The 25,387-nt window shown below is 37.9% G+C and overlaps 1 protein-coding gene across 1 annotated transcript in view; it reads left to right on the top strand.

Moving 5' to 3' along the window:
* dpydb (dihydropyrimidine dehydrogenase b) overlaps positions 1 to 25,387 on the top strand; it is a 101,067-nt gene that overhangs the window by 19,286 nt on the left and 56,394 nt on the right. Inside the window, exons 5-13 of the mRNA XM_079451670.1 lie at positions 56 to 217; positions 1,331 to 1,527; positions 2,184 to 2,265; positions 3,304 to 3,391; positions 11,447 to 11,554; positions 11,793 to 11,962; positions 17,863 to 18,073; positions 20,853 to 21,037; positions 22,603 to 22,818. Of these exons, the coding sequence (XP_079307796.1) occupies positions 56 to 217; positions 1,331 to 1,527; positions 2,184 to 2,265; positions 3,304 to 3,391; positions 11,447 to 11,554; positions 11,793 to 11,962; positions 17,863 to 18,073; positions 20,853 to 21,037; positions 22,603 to 22,818 (1,419 nt within the window). The remainder of the gene's footprint in view (positions 1 to 55; positions 218 to 1,330; positions 1,528 to 2,183; positions 2,266 to 3,303; positions 3,392 to 11,446; positions 11,555 to 11,792; positions 11,963 to 17,862; positions 18,074 to 20,852; positions 21,038 to 22,602; positions 22,819 to 25,387) is intronic.

The raw sequence follows: 25,387 nt of genomic DNA, 5'->3' as shown, positions 1-25,387 counted from the left end.
TCCAAAGCACTGCTTGAGACCATGTTTATCAATGGCTCTGTTTTGTTTATTGTAGAACTACTATGGTGCTGCGAAGGCAATTCTCTCAGACAATCCTCTGGGTTTAACTTGTGGGATGGTGTGTCCCACCTCTGATCTGTGTGTGGGGGGCTGTAACCTCTATGCCTCTGAGGAAGGTCCCATCAATATCGGTGGTCTCCAGCAGTTTGCCACTGAGGTAAGGGATTCTCGATGTAGAATGTCTGAAGTTCGCACAAATCTTTCTATCATTTATGAAATGATCAAATTCAAGCTTTTCACATAGAAAATCATATTTGAACTTTTCCTAAATACATGCACAAATATTACTGTTGTATTGTTTAAAAGTGAATATGATTTTTTCTTTGCAGTATTTGAGGTTATTTTGACCAGTTTCTCCAGTTTTCATTTTCTGCAGATAAATGTAAATAGAACATTTTGAAGTTGATTTAGTAGTTCTTACAATGTAAGAAAAATAGTAATTTTTCCCGAACACATACCTTTAATTATTAAATTAGGAAAAACTGAAATTATTTTGAAGTTTTAAGATTATTTCTTCCGAGGCACTTTTTAGCATAAATGTATTGAAGTTGAAATATGTGACAATGCACACCCAAAAAAAGGTAAACTTGTAGGAACCTGACATTTGTAAAGAATACCTTCCTTATCATCTTCGTTGTAAATCTTTATTATATTATTTTATTATTATAGTGGTACTACAATCTTTGTTTGTAGGACACAGTTTGCATTTTCTGATTCTAGGGTTTTGAACTAGGCATTTGAACCCAGCATACTGTACAAAAGACTCAAACGTTCTAGTCACATAAGTGTTATTTATCATGCCCTCGAGTTCCCCATGTGACAGCTTCTCATTGACCAGTACTCAGGCATGTGTTTGTGTGTGCGTCTGTCAAATGTCTACCTCTTTCTTTTTCACCTTATTTATTTTCCATTCTTCTGACCTCAGCGAATCCCTCTCCTCGAGTCTTCTCTCCTCTCCTAGAGCTCTCCAGCACACACAGACCAGCGCCTGTATTAGTAAAAACTGTATTAGAAACTGTACTCTGTACTGTAAATCACATTATATTCCCAGGGAGGCTTCTGATAAACATTGAGTTAAGGTGATGCAAGCTGGGCCTAAAAAGCTTTCCGGAGCTGAATAAGAGGGGACAGAGAAAACTCTGCACACTGATCCCTTATAAATATTCCAAAAGTAACAGCGGGGGAAATAAGATTAATGTTTGAATGAACGTTTTACTGCAGCGGAATAGAAGAAATGAGAGGTTTGTGAAGCTTTCTGTGTTCTCCTCAGGTGTTCAGTAAAATGGGCATTCCTCAGATCAGGAATCCGGAGCTCCCGTCACCAGAGGATATGCCAAAAAGCTACCACACAAAGATCGCTCTCATTGGCTGCGGTCCTGCTAGCATTAGCTGTGCCTCCTTCCTGGCTCGACTGGGATATGACAATATCACCATCTTTGAGAAAAGGAAATACACTGGTGGGCTCAGGTAAAGGGAGTTTATTCTGCTTGTACAGAGAAATGCACAACTGGTTTAGTAGCCACTGATTCAAGTTATCGATCCTCTTAATGGAATAGTTCCAAAATAAAAATGTGTGTAAGGTATGTTCATTATATGACTTTCTTTCTTCTAAACTCAATAGAAGATATTTTGAAGAACCTTGGTAACCAAACAACACTGGCTTCCATTGACTTTGTATAGACACAAACCCAGTAACCCCTTTCTTAAAATATCTTTTTTATGTTCCACAGAAGAAAGAATCACATTCAGGTTCAAAGAGACATGAGGGTGAATAAATGGGGACACCATTTTTAATTTCCTTTAAAGGGAAAGTGAAGCACAACATTTATCATTGGTGGGCCAGACAGCCTCAAACTACCAAAGGTCGAACAATGTGTCCGTGTCCATATGATCGAGATGCTTCAACAAAACAGCAATATTTTGATTGTTCCCCATTGTTTACACACTTCACCTTTAGAAAACCTGTTGGGTACATCAGGCAACATCCCAGGCTGAAGACTAGCATCCCAAACACAGCTCTGATGATCTTTCAGCTGAAAAGTCTGATCAATATAATGCCATATCCAGACAACTGTAAATATTTAATATTGTTTCTATATGTATGTATTTGTTTGTCTTCGCAGCACTTCCGAAATCCCCCAGTTCCGTTTGCCCTACGAAGTGGTGCAGTTTGAGATCGATCTGATGAAAGATCTTGGTGTTAAGGTACCAATAACCAGTAGGGGGGGTGTCGTCTTGTCAGATCTTTTAGCCAAATGTCACCGACATTAATAATCATGCAGGATAAAGCAAGCTAACAAAACACAATTAAAAGCCACATTAGCAAGGCAAGTGGGTAAGACATCCATCTGTCCGTTTCCTGAAAGCTGTGATGGTGAGAAATGGTAATCGATAGTCCTCATCCAGATCACCTGACTATGATTAATTAGATTTTAGTCTTGAGAGAGAAAGAGGGAGGGAGACGGGTTCTCAAATTTGATGGAGGTTGGTTAAGGTTAGAGAACGGGAACGGTGACTCCCATAAGCTGACTAAGATTCATTTTCACCAGAGAGTTGTTCGATTTTCATAACTTCAGAAAGAAATTGTACTGTTGAGAATACCAAAACGTGGACTCCATAACTTTCTATATAGTCAGATGTCTTTTAAGACTGCATCCCAAGGGACGTTCAGTCAATTACAGTCATAACTGATTGATTTGCAATGTTCTATGGCGAAATCTTAAATCTTAATACAAATATTAATGTTTATTCAATATATTGTCGTCTTGTGAAGGATTTCAGTCAGAATAATGAATTTTCTAGCAATATTTCTGAAAATCCCTCACATGTGGTGCCATAAAATTGTGCCTTGTCTTGGATAGAAATAGTGCACATATGTCAATATGCACCATATCGTGTTTAAAAAAAAACAGTTTTCTTGTATTTAGTTTTTTGGCCCATTTGCCCTAAACAACTTGCTTACTACACAAGCGCAAGCGCCTTTAAATTCAAGGCCTATAGTCTATTTGTCATTTGTACCCTAACATATAGCTGCACATGTGACCACAGAATCGCTCAATTTGCAGTAATGTAGCATAACTACGTATGCGCTGCCACCTCAAAGGTTGCGGGATGATTGATGTAATTGTGTCCTGATATTCACAGCGGCGTGGAATAATTGACGCTAACATCCTCTTTATGCGAAATACAGACAGATGGATGCAGCTGAGAAAGATACAGTGTGGATGTTTTTTTTTCTCACAGGTTGTTCTTGAGGAGGGACTCGGGCAGAATGGGATGACTCTGACCTCACTGAAGGAGGACGGCTTCCGGGTCGTCTTCATTGGCATTGGTCAGTCTCTCTCTAGAGTTTCCTTTAGCTCATCTGCATGTTTTTCTGAGAATAACAAGGCCTGGTTATCATCTGTGTAGAAATCAGATTTTCCCTCAACAGAGGCCTCTTGGCCAAGGTAATCTCTATTTTAACCTCTGGAGACAAACAAACCAATGTCTTCTTTTACCTCGGTCTATTCCTTTTTTCTGTCTTTCTCTTATTTTCGCCATCCATTCAGTGTCCTTCGCATTGTATGTCCCTCTAAATACAAATGCCTGCCCTCTTTGTTAACTGTTACGTTCACTCTTTTCCCGGATCGTTCGTATTTAACCTCAATGCTTTACCAGCTTGTGGCGTACTTAGTTTCTCTGAGCAGAAAGAATCAGGTCCGTGGAGTCACTTTGCCTCTATTTTTATTAATATTATGTGCATTGGTGTATTGATTTGATTTGAGAAATTCAAACATTCCTCAAGGGTGTCTGTGTACTATGCGGTTCTTTCTTTTCTTTATAATTAAAAGGAATTCGTATCATTTATAATGTTTGAATAAGCGCTACTTTTTGGTAGCTAAGCCTCATTGTTATTGAGCCGGGCGAGTCGGAGCAGCTCTGGGATTTCTTTTTCTCATAAAGCAACGGCAATAAGCTGGGAATCATAAAGGAAATGATTACATTTGCGCCTCTGTGATTTTTTTTACCACTTCTCTCATGTTGTCTCTAATGTCAGCCTCTATAGTGATTGACATGCAAATGTGTACCATTGCTTTTCAGAGAGAGAAACGGTTGAAAAACACAGATAAGCATATTCCTTTTCAGCCCGTAATATTCACAGACATGTTTCACGATCCCCCTTTTTTGTTGTTTTATCATGTGATTGCCATGTTGCACGTTCTCCGTCTCAGTAATGGCTATCATCAAAATATGCATTTGCCTTAAAAATGGTTTTCTGTTTACATCAACCACAAAATTGTTCACAATGGAGGCAACTAAGGCCAGAATGCCTAAACCATTGAAAAAGATGAAAGCAGCAACAAAGCTAAATAATACGAGTGGGAACATTGGTCTAGATGTTAAGTTCTAATAAATCTGACATTGAGGAGAGGTTGCTGTGTATTCTGTGAAAAGCCCGACTCCATAGGCTTTTGTAGGAAACAAAACTACTGCAATGTCATATTTTAGAAATTATAAAAACTGTTAAGGAATTTACGTCTGGCAGATACTTTGATTTTAAAGTCACATTTTTTTATTAATAAATGATTTATCCGTGCAGACCATTATTGAAAAAAAGATACATTTTTATTTGTAATGTTTAATCAAACCCCCTCTCAACAACAACTCTTCACCACATGACGTCAGCAACAAAAAAGAGGTAGGGCTATACTGAATGTCCAATGGCCAGGAATGTTTAGCCCTCCCCTCCAGGCCCAATTTACAGCAAGCCAATCGAAAAAGGAAGGTCAAAATAAAGCCCCGCCCTACATTTTTTTCTCATTTCAGAAGCCGTTTCACTCGGATACATGTCATGATACTGAAAAGAAGTCAATCCCAAATTCCGTTTCATGGTGACTTTAAAGCATTATTGAAAGCATATCACTTGTTTTTCTAAAACCTTTTTTTTTAGATTTAGTTTTTCTAAACTTTTACTGCATATGGCATTAAAGGCAAGCAAGCAGTCCAATAGCTATTTTTCAACTTACGTTTTCCCAGTATTAGCTGATGAATTCTGGAGGATTTTGTTGTGAACAGCAGATGGTATATTGGAGATTAATATGTTGTGCTTTACATTTATGGCACAACTCAAAAAATGTAGCTTGTTACTTTTTTATTCTAGTATATTACTTCTCAGTATTGCTGGTAGTTGAAACTGCAGTGAATACAGTTAGCACTGCTTGATCATAACTTGACTACACAGCTGGCCTCAAAGTTGGTGTTTAATCTCGAAGGGGAACACAAAAAGAAAACAGAATAGATTGCACATGCACACTGACTGTACATGTTTGCAACACCCAACTCACCGAAAGGTAAAAAAGCATTTACATTACATTTAGCAGACGCTTTTATCCAAAGCGACTTAACATTGCATTATCCTATGCATTTTACAGAGGTATCTGCAATCCCCTGGGATCAAACACATAACCTTGCGTTGTTAACACAATGCTCTTACCACTGAGCTAAAATTGTTTATTTAAGCACATGTCACATGTAAACTTAAAAAAATCTAAAAGTAATACTAATTTGAGCATTGGAGTTAACTGCTTGCTCTTTTTTTTACTTAAGTTTAACATTTATTATTGTTAACAACATATGATTTACAAGTAAGCTGAGAGTTGTCTCAGTTCTGGCCTAGTTCTGGCATAGGCCCTTTTTACATGATGTCACGCATCTTCTGTTCTGCCGCCAAGCAGTTACTTCCGCTAACGCCTCAGAATGAAGTTTACCAAGTCTCTTGCAGAGCTGCCACAAATAAGGCTAGATGGTGTACAGCGTCTTGCAGGCAAATTTTTACTAGTGACAAGATCAAAGCTAGATAAAAGAAACAAATTCTTCGCTGAACCGTACCTGTTTGATTATGAAGGTGTTTTGTTTTCTTTTTGCGTTTTAGCGAAGGTGCTAGGATAAGTACTTGAATACTACTGACTGTCAGTCAATAACCTTACGAAATATTAACATGCCTGATGCTAAGCACAATAATAATCTTACTGATGTCTTGACCACTCGTATTTTCAGTCGATGTTGTTTCAATTCTTGAATCAATTCCTCAGTTCTATATCATACGCCACAAAGAGATGAAACTTTCAAAAAAAGCGTGACGTTCGCTCTTCTTAACTCCTTGCGCTCTGGGTAGCTTCATCTGGGCTGAGAGCGCGAGAGGTTACCATAGAAATGTTGTTTGCAGTTGAAAAGTGTTGTAAATCTTGCGCATAACACTGCATGCATTGGCCAGGAAAACCAGAAAGATCTGTATTATGTTTTTAATGATCAAATGTTGGTTAAGGTTAAGACACCAGGGCGAGCCATAGGTTCCCGACCACTGACTTAAGCACAAGCACAACTGAATGATGGTAACCACGAAACTCAAAAATAAAAACAGAACCTCTTCTAAATCTTAAAGACAATTGAACAATAAACACGAAATGAAGTCTTTCATTTTATTGTAAAGCTTATAAAATAACACTTTTTCACACAAGTGACTCTCCTAATGCATGCTGGAAACTCTAAATTCACTGCTCAGTTAGTGAAATTACCTAAAATATTTCATGTGTCCCACCACAAAATAATTACGTAAAGATCCTATATACAAGTTTCAGTGTGTTGAACATGATCAAATTAAGTCAATAAGAATTCTGAGATTTTTTTCCATAATTTTAATTTAAGTATGGGTTAAAATACAAGAATTTAACTCAAATAATTTCATGAAATCTACTACGACACAGAATATTTATATAGGGGGGTTTTATATGGTTCCCGATGAGAGACAACGGTTGATGTTTGACATGTAGCAGTTTAGGTCAGAGTTGCTATAGTTTAGTAGTTTTGTTAATATTTTCAATTACCTTTTATTTTTATATTATTATTATTTTCAAGTTAATTATAGTTTCGGCAGAAGCTATTTACACTTAGTGAAAATAGCGACAGATGCTATTTACACTAAGTTTAAATAGTAGTAAGTTCTGTTTACACTAAGTGAAACTATGCGATATGCTATTTACACTAACCAAAAACTGGAGGGCCTATTTTCTTTGGACTAAGTATAGTAGTTAGACGCTTATTACTTATAAATAGTGTCAGATAACGTTACTATTTTCACCTCAGTATTGTTGTGTATTAAACAGTATGCAATAATAACAGACTGTAAATCGTTATATTTATATAAATAATTCAAATGATGGCAACTTATTCAAATATTAAAGCCCAATACCTACCCCTAACCTTATCCTAAACCTAAAGTTTATGAATAATTAATTTAAGGTCTTAAATCAATTTTATTGAAAACAAAGACCTTTAGGATCTTCTAGCACCAAGATCTTTAGGATATAATTTTAGTGCCTCAAGTTAAACTTATTTCAGTTTATAGATGGTTTCATCTGACACACGTGCCTGGCCCAAAGTTAACTTCCTGTCTTTGTTTATAATAAAACAATTTATTTTATATGTTATATTTAATAGTAAATTAATTGTATTAAATTAAATTTTAAACTATTTTACATGTATTTATTCTTTGCTGAGGTCTACCATCTAAGTTTGGGCCACATAACGTATGTTTATTTAGTTGCCGCTGATTCCATCTATTGCTGAGTCAACAATGCACATTGTGAAAAGCGCTATATGAATTGTATTGAATTGAAGTCTTACTAGGATCGTATTGGCCCAATCGCATTAATTATTTGTCCAAATCACAGGTAAAAGAGTAATAACTGACATTTTTCAGTACATCTTTGTGCAAATTAAATAGTCCTATTCATTAATAATGGCTGAAAAATGTGGATGTACGACAGGTGCGTATGCAGATAAATGTTTCCTGACCTTAATTCTAATGTTGACAAATGTGTCTTATTCTAAATGAGGATGCATACGCCTGCAGTTAGTAACTGGCCTAATTATACGCCCAAATAATCTCTATATAATAACTTTATGCGCTGCCTTACACTCTGTGGATGTGCTTCCAGCCAGGTGGCCATGCTCAAAACCAGTAAAAACACAATGAACTGTTTTTATATATGCCAACATAGCTGATTGTGTTTCAGAGCTTTCTGTAGCCAGCTGTGTATTCTTTTTTTAATGGTTGTATTTTTTATGAGGAACATATCCCAGATCTCTGAAATAAGATTTATTTGAATTTTTCATAAAATGCATATCAAAAACAAGAAATTAAAGAAATTATTCTCTGATTCTCTGTGAAAAACATTAGCTATCTCACCGGCCTATGTACTTACCTTTATGTTGTTTCTCTTTGCAGCCATCTCTTGCAGTTGCCGAATGTTGCATTGATACGGGAACAGACTTGTATTAAATTGTGCATAGATTTGATCTGTGTGAAACAGCAGTGTCAAATGATGCTATGAAACAACTGCTTTCAGCCGCTTCCTACACAAAATGAAATTTACAGAAATTCTTTCGGCCGCACAACATGGTGAATTTGGTCTTTATCCTTGTCACCTTGAACTATGAACCTAGTACAGATATCAGGTCTGGAAATTATGGGGAAGAAATTTCCTCTTTAGATAACTCAAATGGGGGGATTTATTAACTTTGGGTGGATGTCCAAGTTTTATACATTTTAAGGGGGCTCAATGTGTTAACATAAAAAACCCTTTAGCAGGGCTACCGCTAGAATTCATGTTCTATGTAAATAGACATTTAAGTGAGCGCCCCGGGTCACAAGGCCCAGGACGACATTTTTTGGTAAACTGACCTGTTGAGATAAATCTTCATTTCTCCTACTTGTTTCTCAGCACGAGCATGGTGTGATGCAATGTGCTGATTTATATTTATAGTGTTATTTATGGCAGTCACATACAGAAATTTGCCAAAAACCACTTAACAGGTAGTTACATTCACAAGTGCCATAGCTGTATAAAAAACAAGCAGTTTAGAGTTGTGAAAATGTGAACTACGTGGGGGAAAAAACAAGTGACAGAAAGTGAGTAGATGATGATAGAGTTTCATTTTCCGCTCAAAGTAAATGTTCTGCTGAAGGTGCAACTTGATAAAGCTGACCATATTTAGACATGTGAATACATTATTTTAGTTTTAGACACTTTTTTGTACCAGCAACTTTATTGTGGAAGAAATTCTCACACACATATAAAAAATTGACAAACACAGTTTGAATGTTTCTGCAGTTGCACATGCACATCTTCTCTGTATTAAAGTGGCTGCTATTTAGACAGTTTCTGCATATCTCATGTTAATCTTGAGTACTTACAGAAAAGTCACTTACTTGGCATTTTTACCACTCAATCTATCAGTTTCTAGCAATCTCCAAATCCAGCGTCATATCCACTGTTTATATAACATTCTTCACCTAAATAAAGTGATCAAAACAACCTGAACTTCGCGAACGCAGTCGTCACTCTTTCTCTTGCTCCAACTGGTTGGTGTGTGCGCATGCTCCTCCCGCTCTCCCTGGTTGACGCGTGGGCATGCTCTTTCTTCTGGCTCTGGCGGACATGCTTGTTTGGGAGAATTGTCCAAATTAGGGACTAAGAAAAGTTGTTACGTAATGGATTTTGATGTTCAAAAAAACCTTTCAGAAACCGCTATGAATGCTGAGGGAGTGTATCGGGCACAGAAATACTGTGTCATGCGTCCAACTCGTTTTTTGAGAAGTTGACCATGTTAAGCATGAGAAGACAGCATGTTTAACATTTTATAGAAGTCAGAATGCATGAAACACCGTTGCACATCTCCTTTAAGCTTACACTTACGTGTATTATCCTACACTTAAAGTAGAAAATGAGAGTGCAGACTCATCGATGAATCATTTGCTTTTCGCTTCCGTGGCACATGAGGACTTTGTGCTGTTCGTTCAAACAGTGATGATGGGCATAATTAGATAGAGATTGATAGCCTCCATCATGCAGTACATCCTTGGGGTGCATGCCAGACGTAATAGACAAATCTGAAGTGACAGGGGGCTAAGTATCACTTAGATCCATTTGTGTTTGCCCTTTGTCTTATCGACATACTTTTTAAGGAAGCTGCCTGCCATCCAGTTCATTATTATACGTTACATGTTTGGGGAGGACAAACTCTATTACATCATTGATTTATATTCACTTGCTAAAGTGCTATTATGCTTTCCAGAGGCAGACACTGTCGTGTTGGATCACAATTTTAATATACATTGAGCTTATTATTTTTTATTATAAGGATACATTTTTTTAATCTATTTTTTATATATAGATTTCTTTTAACAGGTTGTGGATGACATCCTGGAATATTGTTCATGCAATAGTCTACAAATACTGCATTGCTCAGTGGGATGACCCAATCGCCACCTCCCAAAAAACAATAATCAACTTAAAATACATAAAAATTTACAACTGTAGTTTTTTGTGTGCTCTTGTGTATTAATAGGTCAGCCTAAAGGGATAGTTCACCCAAAAAAAGAAAATAATTTCTCCCTCCTGTCATTCCAAACCTGTATGACTTTCTTTCTGTAGAACGCAAAATAATTTATTTTGAAGAATGTTGGAAACCGAACAACATTGACCCCCATTGACTTTTATTGTATGAACACAAAACCACGTTTCTCAAAATATCTTATATGGGAAAAATGTACAGGTTTTAAACAACATGAGGGTGAATAAATTATAACACAGTTTTTATATTTGGGTGAGTGATTCCTTAAAAGTGTCTTTGTTGACCCCCAAAAAATAAAACGTGTAAATTAATTTCCTCTGTAACTGAAGTGCTAGTGTTTTTTTCTTAAATACATTTAGAATAAACAAATGAATTACCATGTAAAACAGTGTTTCTTCAATCACAGATCAATCTAACTCTTCAACATCTCCTCTAACCATAATTACCACTAATAACAAACTCATTCTGCCTGATTCAGCTGAACCCTCTGACTGAAGCTGCCCGAACTGTGAAAAGTTTTTACTGATGCTTTTTGGTGTGTTGTTGTCAAAAAATGTGAGTGATCCACATTGTTACTGGCTGTGTTGTGTCTCTGCTGCGCCGCTCTAGTCTTCATTAAACGTCTCTGACTGTGTCACTGTGCCCGCAGCTCACTGTTCACATTTGTGTGAGCGACGGTAGAGCACTGAGGGAGTTCTGCCCTAAATTAAACAAATACTGAATTCACAAGACGGTCTAGACCCTGTTTGGATTAAATAATCCCATTATGACATTGGCTTTATAAGACTTTCCTGGAATCCCTGCATTGTAATATATGACCCTAAATGCCATCCATGTGATCTATAATTTGAAATGAATTATTTTAATACGTTTGTGAGGAAGGTATTACAGTACATTTAAAGATTGTCGCAAATAATCTTTAAATGTACTCTGCTTAGAGGCTTTAAAACATATTTGCCTTATTGAGTCATTCTTTATTTTCGGACAGGTCTTCCGCAAGCAAACAGGGACAAGATCTTTGAGGGCTTGACTGTAGAGCAGGGATTCTTCACATCAAAAGATTTTCTTCCCTTGGTTGCAAAGGCCAGTAAAATAGGTAAGTGAAATAGTCTGAGGCATTATACATTTCAGATCAACACGTATATAGCAGAATGAGTAAGATGAGTCAAATTGTGAATTCCACTTTAGTGCCATATCACTGAATTATCTAAACTCATTGATCACTAACTTTAGGTTTGGATTTGTTGCTTGTTAAACGTCTATGCACTGAATGTAATGTATTATTTTATGGTATATATTTTGTTTATTTGTTCTGTCATGCATCTCTCTCGCAGGCATGTGTAAATGCCATCAACAGCTGCCGAAGCTATACGGGAATGTGATAGTTCTGGGTGCAGGAGACACCGCGTTTGACTGTGCAACCTCTGCTCTCCGCTGCGGAGCTCGACGAGTCTTTGTGGTCTTTAGAAAGGGCTTCACCAACATTCGTGCTGTTCCAGAAGAGGTAAAAACGTCAGTTTTTTTACAGAACCTGGAGCTGGTGTTACATTACATATTGAAGGAACATCTATATGCTCTATGTTCTCAAGATATTTTCTCATTTGGTCCAATTTAATTACAATTAATTTAGAGATTGCTAATTTTTTTTCTTTTTACTATGGCAAAAAAACGACACTGTTGTAAAAAATGACAAAATGATTACTATGAAATCAGATGCAGAAGATCTCTCTGAGCTCCCGCCTCTGGGCGGTCGAGCTCAAGATGAGACTGACGCTGACATGACAGCCATGCTTGCCCGGGCAGCCATGAGCCTCGGGTTGCAGTACGTTACAACGCCCTCCCCTAGAACGCTCGCGCTGGACTTGTGATTTCAGCGCAACATTCCAGGCTAGTGGGCTCAGTAACTGTGACTTCCCTGTACGGCGGGGCAGCCCAAGCCTATGTCGATCAGGCGCCCGCCCAAGCTTGGGGCATTATGTACATCGCGGTGCAGAGAGAATGTCCCGTGTTTCAGGACTAGGTTGCCTCCCTTCTGACAAGTGTGGTAGATTCCGCCCTTCTAACCTAGATGTCTTCCGAGTTCTAGCCCGGACTTCGTAGTGTCCAAAAAAGGGGGGGGGCTGTGCCCCATTCTGGTTCTGTGCCTCCTGAACAAGCACCTATACAAGCTGCCGTTCAGGATGCTGATGCAGAAGCGCATCTTGGGCTCAGTTCTTCACCAGGATTGGTTCGTGGCAATCGACCTGAAGGACGCGTACTTTCACGTCTCCATCCTCCCTCAACACCGACTGTTCCTACAGTTCTCGTTCGAAGGAAGAGCGTATCAGTACCAGGTCCTGCCCTTTGGTCTGGCCCTGTCCCTTCTGAGTTTCTCTTTGTAACAGCAAAGAACATCACATGAAGAAAAATATCTGATCTGTTTCCATGCTGTATTTTACTTTTATTTTGTGTTTAAAGGGAGGTAAACTGTGGTAATAAGCCGTCGTCCTCAGTTTTCTTTTCTTTCTCTGAATTGCTCACTACTGCAGTTTCTTATATGCAGAACATCCTAGTTTGATTACACTGTCCATGCAATTCAACTTTCTCTGTTGTTTAGTCAAAAACAGGATGCATTTTTAAACTTTCTTTCACAATTCACTTTAGTTCAGCTGGTGGCACAAAAATTACCCACTTTAAATTTAACACTAGCGCGTGATGCACCTGGTGGGCTGTTACAGACGGTACAGAAAGAAAGTCACAAAATGGACATAATATATTAAGGGAAATGTAAATGAAGCATATTTTAATTATGCACATTTTCTCCAGTACCTACTCAATTGTGAAACCGGCCAAGTTAAGAAAGCCATTTCTCAGTCATTATGGATATTTCGCAAAATTCTACCTTTTTAAGTGGAACAGTTACATGAAATATTAATATTATGAAATTAAGGATAAAATGGAACCGCATTAAAGTGAACACAGTTAGCTGTAAATTACACAACAGACAGGGAATAAAGGAGATAAAAGTCAGATAAAAAACGCAATATCTTTATTTAATGGTTTAAAAGATCTCAATAAACTGAACTAGAATTTTGCAATTAGGCCACGTGAGATAAATGAGCTGGAGTTAAATATGGATCACGCTCAGAAAAGTGTTTTAAGATAAAAATAAACATGTTTTTTGCCTTACACGCCAAACAAGACTGAGGGTACTAGACTTCGGTCTTAAAACATCTTTAAATGTGAGAAGCACTGTTTCTCCCATATGATAGATCTAAAGATATAATTGTGTATCAAATTGAAATATACTACTGGTTGTACTAAAATTCTCATACTTAAATACTTTATGCGACTAAAGCATTGTTTGACACAGAAATATATGGTAGGACACTATAGTAAAGCTAGTGAACGTGTGGGGTATGTGTAGCAATCTTGTCAGTTTAAATATGCACTGTTAGGAGACGAGCAGTGGTCTGCCTGTTGGCTAATCGTGAAAAAGCTCACAGCGAGAGACAATATCAGATTTTCAGTTATACAAGACAGTTCATGAATAGCAATGAAATTCATTTAAATCTTGCATTTCCACTAACGTTGTCTAATTTACACTGTACACTTGCCTACTTTCTAGGTTAGTTGGTGTCAAAGACAATAACCTAGAGAAAGAAGTGCTTTTCATTGATAGTACCAATACCAAGAATTTCCCGACTTGTGGAGAAATCTTGGGGTTGAAAACACATTTATCTAGAAAAAAGTAAAATAAGTTTCTGTAAAGTTGTTGAACTATTATAGTGGGCAGCGCTTTATATAATAAGATTTATTTTTCCGTGGAGCTTTTTAACAAAGTAATTAAGACATATTCTTTTCTCAATGACAACTGTTGCAACGCTGCCATGGAAACAGTGACAAGAAAGTTAAACTTAGAAATGTGTAACTACAGCAACTATTAGCCGTGCCTTTGCTCTGTGAACGTTCAGACGCGTGTGCTAAACCACGGTGGCCTAAAATTAAGCTTCTTTATAATGGATGTTTTTTTTCTCCTTGGGATTGTGGGTGTTTTATTTCTTAAATGAAACATTCACATTTACATTCAATGCATTTAGCAGATGCTTTTCTCGAAGCGACCATTGTGGTCAACAGATGGTAAGCATATAGAAAAAATGCGAGTCTCATAACAAACAAGTGTGAAGTATCACAAAAACACTATTACAAATACGCAAACCAATTCAAGATTTATTTGGATGTTAGTGTTGAAAGAATAGAGAGTGTATGAGTAGGTTGAATATCTGTCTGACTGTTACTTTCTGCATGAGCTGCAGAGTTTTGGTTGTATACACACAGAGACAGAGCAGACTACAGCCTGCAACAGAGTCTGATTTACTTCTCTGGTAGGACAAGGTTTGTCTTTGCAGGTGAAATCGTCGTGCCTTGACTTTGGTTAAAATGACAGGTTGTAGTCCAGTGTGACATCAAGGTTGTTGTCTTTGTGTGTGGGTGAGATGGTTGAGTTGACTTTTGAGATGACAAGGCAGGTTTTTTAAAACAGCTAGGTGTTTTATATTTTAGCTTTTGATGATGGCTGTTTATCTAAGGGACGTTTTTTTGACTGTGGTTGTTTTATTCTGTTTTCATTTGGTTAAACGCAGCATGCTAAGACCGGTTCTGGGGGGACCAGGGGTGCACCATCCCCCCCAGATTTTTCTTAGGCCCCTCCAAAAATATCCAGCTGGGAATTATAATAATTACAGATTAAACCCTTCTTATTTGTATTATCTATATATAAATCATGATGTGTTAATCACAGAAAAAAATAAAAATAATGCATGTAATGAACTATGCTTCTATATCTGCCCAACCGGAATATACGATTGCCCCTCCAGTCAAGCCAGTCTAGGACAGGACTTCACTGTGGTACGGTGGTAAAGATGTGTAGCTCTGGATGTCTGACAGGTTAAGTGCTTTGGGACGTGACCTGAAGTTAAGGAGGTGAGGTGATGGTGGAGTTGATGGATGGAAGTAGGTCGGGTGAGATGGAGATGGTAAGGGGTGAAAGTATGGGGTCGAGATGGTATGCTTTGGGATTGCTGGAGCTTGTGAACCCGGTCTGTTTAGGGAGAACCCACTGTAACAACATTTGAGTGGGTTTCATTGGAGTAGATTTTGGAGGGGAAGAAAATGATGCAGTGATGACTAGAATCTTGTTTTGGAAGAAAGTGGCAAAGTCATCAGGAGTGAGAGAGTCCAAAGGGAGCTTGAAGGTTAAGTAAGAAGGTGGAGAAGGTTTTTTAATGCAGTCTGAAGTAACAACAACAAGCCTTACTGCACAGAATCTTTTCTTGACCTGTGGATTTAAAAGAGAATGCTGGAAGTAGTAAAGAGTAAGAGGTTTTTATTATTATCAACTATTCATATTTCTATATTAAAAACAATATTATGCGTCAGATATTTATTTATTCATGCAGTTTAATTTCGGTGTAAATGTATTTATACAGTATACCTCTAAGCAGTATTAACCTTATTAATGGACCTAAATGCCTCTTCAGATGCGGTTTGTGTGCCACCTTTGCAGTGTAAATATGGTTTAATAAAGACTGAAGGTGGTGTTGTCAGTCAGGAACTTAGAAAGTTAAGTTCAGTGAGGTTGGCTAAGGAAGCAGGTGGATGATGGATAAGCACAATGCTTCAGTTTGGACACAAACATTATAGTTAAGAGCAGTATAGAGAGAAGGGATGAAAGCTTCTTTCCTCAAGTGGCTTTTTAGGGAACCTCAGTGTGATTGTATTCAGTGTGCATTGACACAAGCGGTGAAGTGAGAGAGTGAAGTTAATCTGCGCGGTGCAACTTTCCTGAAAAAGATTAACAAGTGTAGTGTATCCTGAGGGTGGAACAAGTCAATGTAAAACTATTGGAAAACGGTCTCTTTTTTGGAAGGCATCCAGAGAGAGAAGCTACACTTCCAATCGTGTTAGATTTAAAAAGATAAACAGTGAATCTAACTTAAAAGGATTCTTCCTGGCTCAATAGAAGTTAAGCTTTATTGACAGCATTTGAGGCAACGTTGATTGACCACAGAAAATAATTTCGAGTGCTTTTTTTTGGACTCACGGAATGAAGCAAATGGGAGGCAGGCATTTAAAGGTCCAATCTGTCATTTTTTTACGGATCTATTGAGTGAAATGCAATATACATAACTACAGTATGTTTTCAGAGGTGTACAGTATGTGTTCAGAGGTGTATAAAGACCTTACATAATGAAGCGTTATGTTTTTATTACCTTAGAACAAGCTATTTCGATCCACATACAGCACGGGTACCCTGAAATATAGCATTGTGTCTAAATTATTTTTGGCGACAAATGCTGTCAATAGAGCTTAAAGGGATAGTTCACCCAGAGATAATAATTCTGTCTTCATTTACTCACCCTCAAGTTGTTCTGAATCTGTATGAATGTCTTTGTTCTGATGAACACAGAGAAATTATTTGGATGAATGCTTGTAACCAAACTTGTCAACCATTGACTACCATAGTAGGAAAAAATGACTGTGGTAGTCAAAGGTGGCCCAGAACTGTTTGATGTCCTACATTCTTCAAAATATCTTCTTTTGTGTTCAACAAAACAAAGAAATGTATAAAGCAAATTTCCCTACAATAGTAGTCAACGGTGGTCAAGAACTGTTTGGTTAAAAGCCTTTTTCTAAATATCTTTCTCTGTGTTAGAACAAAGACAGTTATACAGATTTGGAGCAACTCAAGGGTGAATAAATGAAGACAGAACTTTCATTTTTGGGTGAACTTTTACTTTAACTTGCATTGAACCAAGTTGTCACGAAATGGCTTGGACAGAACCCAGATGCAGGCAGACGAAGGGTTAACGTAAATAAACTTTTATTAAATGAAACATCCACAATGGGAAAACATGAACCAAAAAAACAAAGGCAAACAAACACTTCCCTCTATGGGGACAAAACGTGGTCTACAGGAAAAACTATATAAATCCACAAATTTAGAAACAGGTAATCCAAAACACGAAGTCCACAGAACAGCAAGACATCCAGTGATCACAAACAGAAGACACTATGGCATTAAATAGGGAAATAATCAAGATGGGGACAGGTGCAGGGCATCAACTAATTAACAAGCAATAAGGGGGAAACAAGAGGACGGGAACAGAGACGGGACCGGAGAGAGCCTATGGCAAACCAAAATAAACCATAATCGCCTCTCTCCACATTAAACATGAGGTTATGTCATGATCCTGCCACTAGACTAAGAGAAACATGACATGATGCGGCAGAATCATGACACAAGTTCCTTCCATCAAACACTTTGTTCTATTTTACTAAATATTAATATATTATGTTCTCTTCATCATACCTTGCCATGTTAACAATTAGCATCAAAAACATTTTCTTTGATGTCTTTCTAAGATGGAAGTAGCCAGAGAGGAAAGGTGCGAGTTCCTGCCCTTCCTGTCCCCCTGTGAAGTAATCATGAAAGACGGGCACGTGGTGGGCCTGCGGTTCTGCCGCACTGAGCAGCAGGATGACGGCACCTGGATTGTGGATGAGGAGCAGACGGTCCACCTCAAAGCCGACTTCATCATCAGTGCCTTCGGCTCCATGCTTCAGGATCCTGCAGGTAAAGTCACAGATGAGCCTGACAGCTTACAAAAGACAAAACAGATCTAGCTGGCATTAACAAGCTTAAATTTGTATGGGCTCATTAATATGGTTTTTAAAGCTGAAAATGTTAGAGTCTAAGGCAGTTTCTGGAGGTACCCACCGGAATGATAACAATATATATTGTATATTTATTTTTTAGTCCAACTGCTCTGCATCATATTGTTGGACACTGGACCAGCCAACAGACCGCCTTTTATGTTTATTCTCATTTGCTGTAGTTTGGAGAGGCACACTGAATATGTGAAAGCATGTGATGGTGTACCTGTGGTCCGTGTGAAAGGTTTCCCTAGCCGGTCATCACAGAAACCAGACTGTTCCCTCGTCAATAAGCATTCAGCATCGCCCCACTTATCTTTCCTTTGCAGATTTTAGTAGATAACCATCATTCTGAGGGAAAGGCAGGAGATGATAAGACCCTCAAAAACTAGAGCCTTGTTTCATAATGGGAATCCTTTATCAGTCCACCATCACAAACGAAACCTTATTTCACCAGATTACCTCAAAATATCAGCAACACATTGACATACGTTTTGATCACACATACTGATGGTTTTTACTGTGTGTGTTTGTATTGAAGTCCCAAGTTTTGTAGCTTTTCTTCTAATGTAGCTCATATATGCTAGTGTTGTCTCCAACATGGTGTCTGGGGCACTGGTTGCTCGTGTGAAGTCTGCGAGTTGCCCCACTAAGCACTTTTTTGCCTAAATTTTAATATTGAATTTTCTTTATTTTTTATTTAGAAAATGTAATGTTAACATATCATATAGCATTAAAACATTAAATAAAAAATCTAATTAATAATTTAAAATATGAAGCTTGTAATATGATTTACAAAATGGAAATTTACTTTAATATAATAAATTAAATACATTTTAGTTTAACCAACTAGTAGCCCTCCAGATTTGATCATGTAATTTGCAAAAAGGTTGAAGGACCCCTGTTCTAAATTGTATTTCCAGATTTTCTGTTCTCAGATTTTGGATCACATCCATCCACAAAAACACACATATTTATGATCTTTCTGTGTGTGTTTGTCGGCACACATTCATCCAACAATTTTTCACCTCACTTTTTTTCTTTTTCTCTTTTTTAGCGTTCAGTTGTTGCTCTACAGTCATCCATCTTAAACACTGTAATGTCTCTGAGCGTAGAGTCGTTTCATCACTGACTTGAAGCTCAGAGATAGCAAGCTTATAAATGCTACTCACTCCCTGCACCTTGCCCGAGATATGAATTACTTATCCAGTCCAATGGCCAGCGGAGCTGGCAGAAGAGAGCCGCGTCACAGAGTAGAGAATAGAAAAGCTGAAATTCTCCTCCTGCAATCTTGGGTGGGCAGGCTGGTCCGTGATTAGATCACGGCTGGCCGACGGGATGGGCAGCTGACTGGCCGCTTTTACCACTTTGCGGACCCTTTGCTGGACCCTCTGAAGCATGACGTTAAACTGTCTGTGCTCAGATCCCTGGGTCTGAGCAAACCATAAGGTCTGCGTGGTTTTGCAATTGATGGGTCATGATTATTGACTAGTCAAGTTGTCATCGTTAATAGCAAAACTTAATAAATGAATCTTTCATCGAATTCAAGAATTTCACATCCCTTAAATGATTCAAGCAATGATTATTTTGCCTCTCTCTAATGCTTTGCATTTCATCTACTCTAAGCATTTCTTCACGTGCAGTGTCTTCCTCACGTAATTTCACCAAACAGCATGCGCTCCATCTTCTAATGGACCTTGGCAATGAGCAGTTGTATGAGAAGTTACTCTGGAGAGTGCTACTGGATTGTGAGAAGAGGCCATTTCATTTAAGGAGAAGATCTCAGGAGTCTGTTAGATTTGTCACACTCCGCAGCTCGCACAAATGCTTGAGAGAGAGAGAGTGCGGGATGGGGTGGTTGGTGGAGGGGGGACAAACGGTGGTGTGAAGATGTTTTTTTCTGAAAGTGATGAGGCCGGCAGTCTTCATGATCAGTGGAGCGTCAGGCGAGGAGAGCTGACGGAGAGACTTGGGGATTCATGCTGGTAAAAAACAAAAAGGAAAATATTCTCGACAATAACAGGCATGGAGAAAGCATCAACAGGACTGTCAGGGTTACAAATTCAGCTTGTTTCATGCAGGCGTCTGCACAGTGTTATGTCTTCATTTTCAGCCTAGATAATACCCAGCAATCATACAGTTAAAGGAACAGTTCACACAAAAATAGAAATTCTGTCATCATTTACTCACCCTCTAGTTGTTCCAAATCTGTATCAATGTCTTTGTTCTGATGAACACAGAGAAATATATTTGGAGAATGCTTGTAACCAGCAGTTCTTTGCCACCATTGACTGCCATAGTAGGAGAAAATACAATGGTAGTCAAAAGTGTCCCAGAACTGTTTGCATTCCTACATTGTTTAAAATATTAAATTTTGTATTTAACAGAACAAAGAAATTTATGAAGCAATTTTTCCTAACATGGGAATTAATGGTGGCCAATAACTGTTTAGTTACAAGCATTCTTCCAAATATCTTTCTCTGTGTTAATCAGAACAAAGACATTTATGCAGATTTAGAAAAAGATAACTTAAACGTGAGTAAATAAAGACAGAATGTACATTTTTTGGTTAACTATCCCTTTCAGTGTCTGATGTATTTCAGAGTCATTTTGCCGTTATGACAATGAAAAGGATTCTTATCTAGTCTTCATACCTAAACTAATCGCTCTGTTCTATTTGATATTGTGAACTGTCACAGTGAAAAAGGCATTGGAACCAGTCAAGCTGAATGGATGGGGGACACCTGAAGTGAACAGCGAAACCATGCAGACCAGCGAACCGTGGGTGTTTGCCGGCGGAGACATTGCCGGCTTGGCCAACACCACTGTGGAGTCTGTCAATGATGGCAAACAAACTTCCTGGCACATCCACAAGTACATCCAGGTGGGCCCTCCACTCAATAAGCCAATCCATCTCATTCTGAATTTGGACGTCTTACACAACATACTTAGTGTTTGGCCACAGTTGTGTGTAGCCGTGAGAGCATGCTTCACATTACGTGTCAGTGCCAGCAATTTTCAGCATTAGCGTAGCACTCAAAGTTTTACGCTAACAGTTTTTATAGCGAGGGCATTATTCCACAGGGACCAGGACATCTTGAGTGCTTTTTGGCTGAGGCACTCATGCACAAGTTTTATCTTTCGTTTTCCAAGCTTAAGACTTATTTTCTGTGATTTTCTAGTAAAGATTAAGTAACGGCATGTAGAAAAGGTTCATGCGGAGGTTAATCGCTAATGTAACTGTGGCCAGAAGAAGTCACACTGAAGTGTTTGTTCGGTAAATCCATTTCCCCCCAAACCATTCTGTAATTTTGGACTATGGAGAAAGAGCTGGTCAAATATTTGCTAATGGGTTCAACGGTTCAAGATCACGTAAAATACTGCGAGATAAGGTCGCATTTTGTTGTGGGTGTTTCAGGGTTCAGGGTGATGTGTGGATTTTCAAGATAAGAGATCCATTTTGTGCTATTCACAATGGCACACAACAGGAGGGTTGAACTATGTAACATTTTAGCAATGTTTTAATTTGTGTAGTTATAATGACAACACAAATATTTTAATAATATATACTGTATATTATACATAATATATAGTTTTTTTTCTCATACTTTATCTAATTAAAATATCAGAACAAAACATAACATTTTGATTTGTATTTATTTGTACATTTTGTACATTTGATTGCAGAATTCTCTTAATTGACAAGAAGCCTTTGATTCTCACAGATGCTTCAAATCCTTTAAAAAAACTAGAAAGAAATAGAGAAAAACTAAACCATTCAAGCTTTAGTTCCCGAAAGCTTGGGAAAAGGATCTATGATAATAACTGAAAACATAACAATTATTATTAGGTAACATAACAGGGTTAAAGCAGCTTTACTGAAAATCGTATTGTAGTATCTTGCAGTAACTGTCCAAAATTCTCTGTTGAGCAGTTCAGAAGAAATTTCCTTAAAAGTTTTATCTTCAGGCCTCCAGTGAGCAAGCCAAGGCTGACTCCATAAGATGTTAGTGAAGGAAACACTAGAATCCGCAGGAATGAATGAAAAAGTGCAGTCGAGTCCCTTGTTCTGTACTAACAAAAATAAAGACAAAAATAATCTCTTTTTACACTGCTATAATGAAAGGCATTAAAGTACCTATAGATAACGTTACACAGTTATCACAAATGACAGCGCATTATTAACTCAGGCCATTTACATGCTTCAGTTTGTTAACAGGACCATCATTAGGAAGTCTTTAAAAAGACAGTTTACCCAAAAATGAAACTTCTGCCATCATTTACATATCCTCAAGTTGTTCCAAATCTGTGCAAATGTCTTTGTTCTGTTTGTACATATATGTAACAACTTTAGAGTGAGTAAATTAAGACAGAATTAAAATTTTTGTGTGAACTGTTCCTTTAATTATCCATTGAAAAAACCCTGAGCTATTTGTGTTTTCTCCACAGTCCCTCCATGGTAACACAGTAAGCACCGCTCCCAAACTTCCCCTGTTCCTCTGTTCCATCGATACAGTAGACATCAGCGTTGAGATGTGTGGGATAAGATTTCCCAACCCGTTTGGACTGGCCAGTGCTCCACCCACAACCAGCGCTGCCATGATCGGCAGAGCCTTCGAGCAGGGCTGGGGCTTCGCCCTCACCAAGACCTTCGGCCTGGACAAGGTATATTTACAGAACACACGTCAACATACAGCACGACATAGGCTTCACACACACGTGTGAAAGGAATTGGATAGCGTGTTTGTGTGGGAAGCGTACCGTGCATGTGATTCCCGGATCGCAAAGAGCACATTCTTTTGTACAACATCTTTGAAACTGAAACCTTGGCAAAAATCCCTGAAAGGTCATAAGCATATGAAGCTTCAGTACTAACAATAATGTAAGCCTTTCCAGCTTGTGAAACACACACACACTCTCATACACACATATGCACACTAACACCAGCCATAATGAGCCACATTCTGGAGGCAAAAATAAAACGCTGGAAAACCAACAACCCTCCCATTAGACATCCATGCATCTGCCTTGTTAGCGATGTAACATTTGTTCTTGACAGGAGGTAAAAAAAACAGAACAGGCATGAGTTGTTTATTGAACTCCAGCGCAAAATCTTTTTTTAATTTTTTTTATTTATTTTCTAATTCATGTGATGGGGAAATTAATCGGTAACATCTGTTTGTTCTGCTCTTACTGGCAGTTCTTGATTAGTGGAGCTAGTAATGGAAAAAGAAGAAAAAGGAGAAGAGAGACAGAGCACAGGGTTTGAGTCGTTGAGGCATCGCCATGGTAACAATAAGAGGCGTCTCTTCGATCAGAGTGTCAATTTCACAAGGAATTTCAGAAAGCAAATGACAACGTTTCAGGAACTTCAAAGAAAAAAATAGCGAAAGGACAAAGAAAGAATTACTTTTATGTGAACTGGTCTCTGTTAAATACAGTATTCAAGCTGTCCCTGGAAAATGTCGTTTTTTGTGCCAGTAATTTCTCAGCAGGATGCTGGGAGCAGTGTCAAAAATGAACTTTTATTAAGTTAATTTTGTAGTGTCAGGGGGGCTCTTTTTCTTCATATTTAATTTTATATATTCATTAAATTTTCCTCTTAGCTACATTCACAGGTTTTTGTAACAAGACGGATTTTGCCTGAATCAATGGTTGACAGAGATTTTATAGCTTTCTCAAGGTATGGAGTTGTTGATTATGTTTTTCTTTAACTTTTAGTGCATATTTCGGTCTTTCAAAACCCAGAAATTGCCGTTTTATTTTAGCTAAACATTCAACAGTATTCACATTACAGATTTACAAATATGGCATTAAAGGGATAGTTCACGCAAAAAGGCATGGACTAAAAAGTGAATATGAAAACTTATGAATAATGCCCTAGAGAAAAATGATGCCAAAAACATTGTGACTTAGCTTTTCTAAAAACTATTGTTTTACATCAGATATAAAGTCCAAAATCAACATACAAGTCAAAACAAAAGTGAGCATTTAGGATTATAAAACGATAAGAGCGGAGAGAAAACATTCACTCTTTGGGCTTAAAAACTTAGTAGCTTCAATAAGCTTTATAAAACTATACATTCAATAAAGATTTGACCAAAAATGCAGTCTTCAGTTGCATTCTAATGCAAGTTCTGCAGTCTATTGAATTCTTCAATGACAATGAAAGCCTTGTGATCTAAGAAATAAGCTGTCGTGTTTACAACGGTTGCAGAATTCATCATGATCGACTAAATGCTTGATTCTTAAAAGTATGCAAGGTTCACTTCATAAACTTATAATCATTTTGTTGCTGTTAACATTTGACACATTTGTGAATGTACACCGGTCTGTTAATGCAGGGACATTTCCACGCTTCTAATGACACGGCACAAAGTGTGATTGGTTGCTTTACCTGTCAGTCATATGGCCTCTTGGTGGGCCTTGGCCAAGGAAAGCAGCATTCAGATGGTCTGGCTACGCTAGACTACTTGATTGCTAACATTATCGGTTATGTTTTTAGGCATGTTAAGTCGAATGCATGTTTCACATCTTACATTGTGTGACAAACCGCCTAAGTTTTCATTTAAAAAAGTTATGTAGTTTGCATCTCTAAAATCTTACATTTTACCAACTTTATTGTTTAACAGTTGGCTTTTTATGTTTGCCTTCCCACATTTCAGTCATCATTAAAACTATTCGTGCATGGTTTCTGTTAGCACCCGCCTGGCGAAGTTCTCTCTCCTTTAATTGGCTGAAACGGATGTCTTCAGTTTTCTGGCTTAAGCCTCTGTAATTTGATAGGCTAGAATTCTGTAAACTCTGTTTGATTGGTCAACCTTTTGACATTGATGAGCACTATTACTGCTGCTAGGCTAGGGCACAGAAGTCATAACTATAACAAGTAGGCAAAAGAAAATAATATTATTTCTTTATATCTTAACAGTGGCCCACATTGAGCAGTAACTCCCGGTTCTCCAGATGGCCAGTCTGCCACTACTCACCGTCTTGTCATTTAAAACCTGTATGAATGGAAAGTTTTAAGAATCTTGTTACCTGATACCCATTTACTTGCATTGTGTTCATACAAAAGAAGTGAATGGATGCCAAAGCTGTTCGGTTACCAACTTTCCTGAAAATATCTTCTGTGCTCTGCAGGAGAAAGAAAGCCATAAAGGGAGAGTAAATAGTTATCACTTTAAATAATTTAACAGCGAAAGAATATTAATTCAATTTTAATTATAGCGCTTTT

Source organism: Barbatula barbatula, assembly GCF_947034865.1.
Source record: "Barbatula barbatula genome assembly, chromosome: 3".
NCBI lineage: Eukaryota > Metazoa > Chordata > Actinopteri > Cypriniformes > Nemacheilidae > Barbatula > Barbatula barbatula.
The sequence above is the reverse complement of the archived record's forward strand: the minus strand, read 5'-3'. Positions and strand labels throughout refer to the sequence as shown.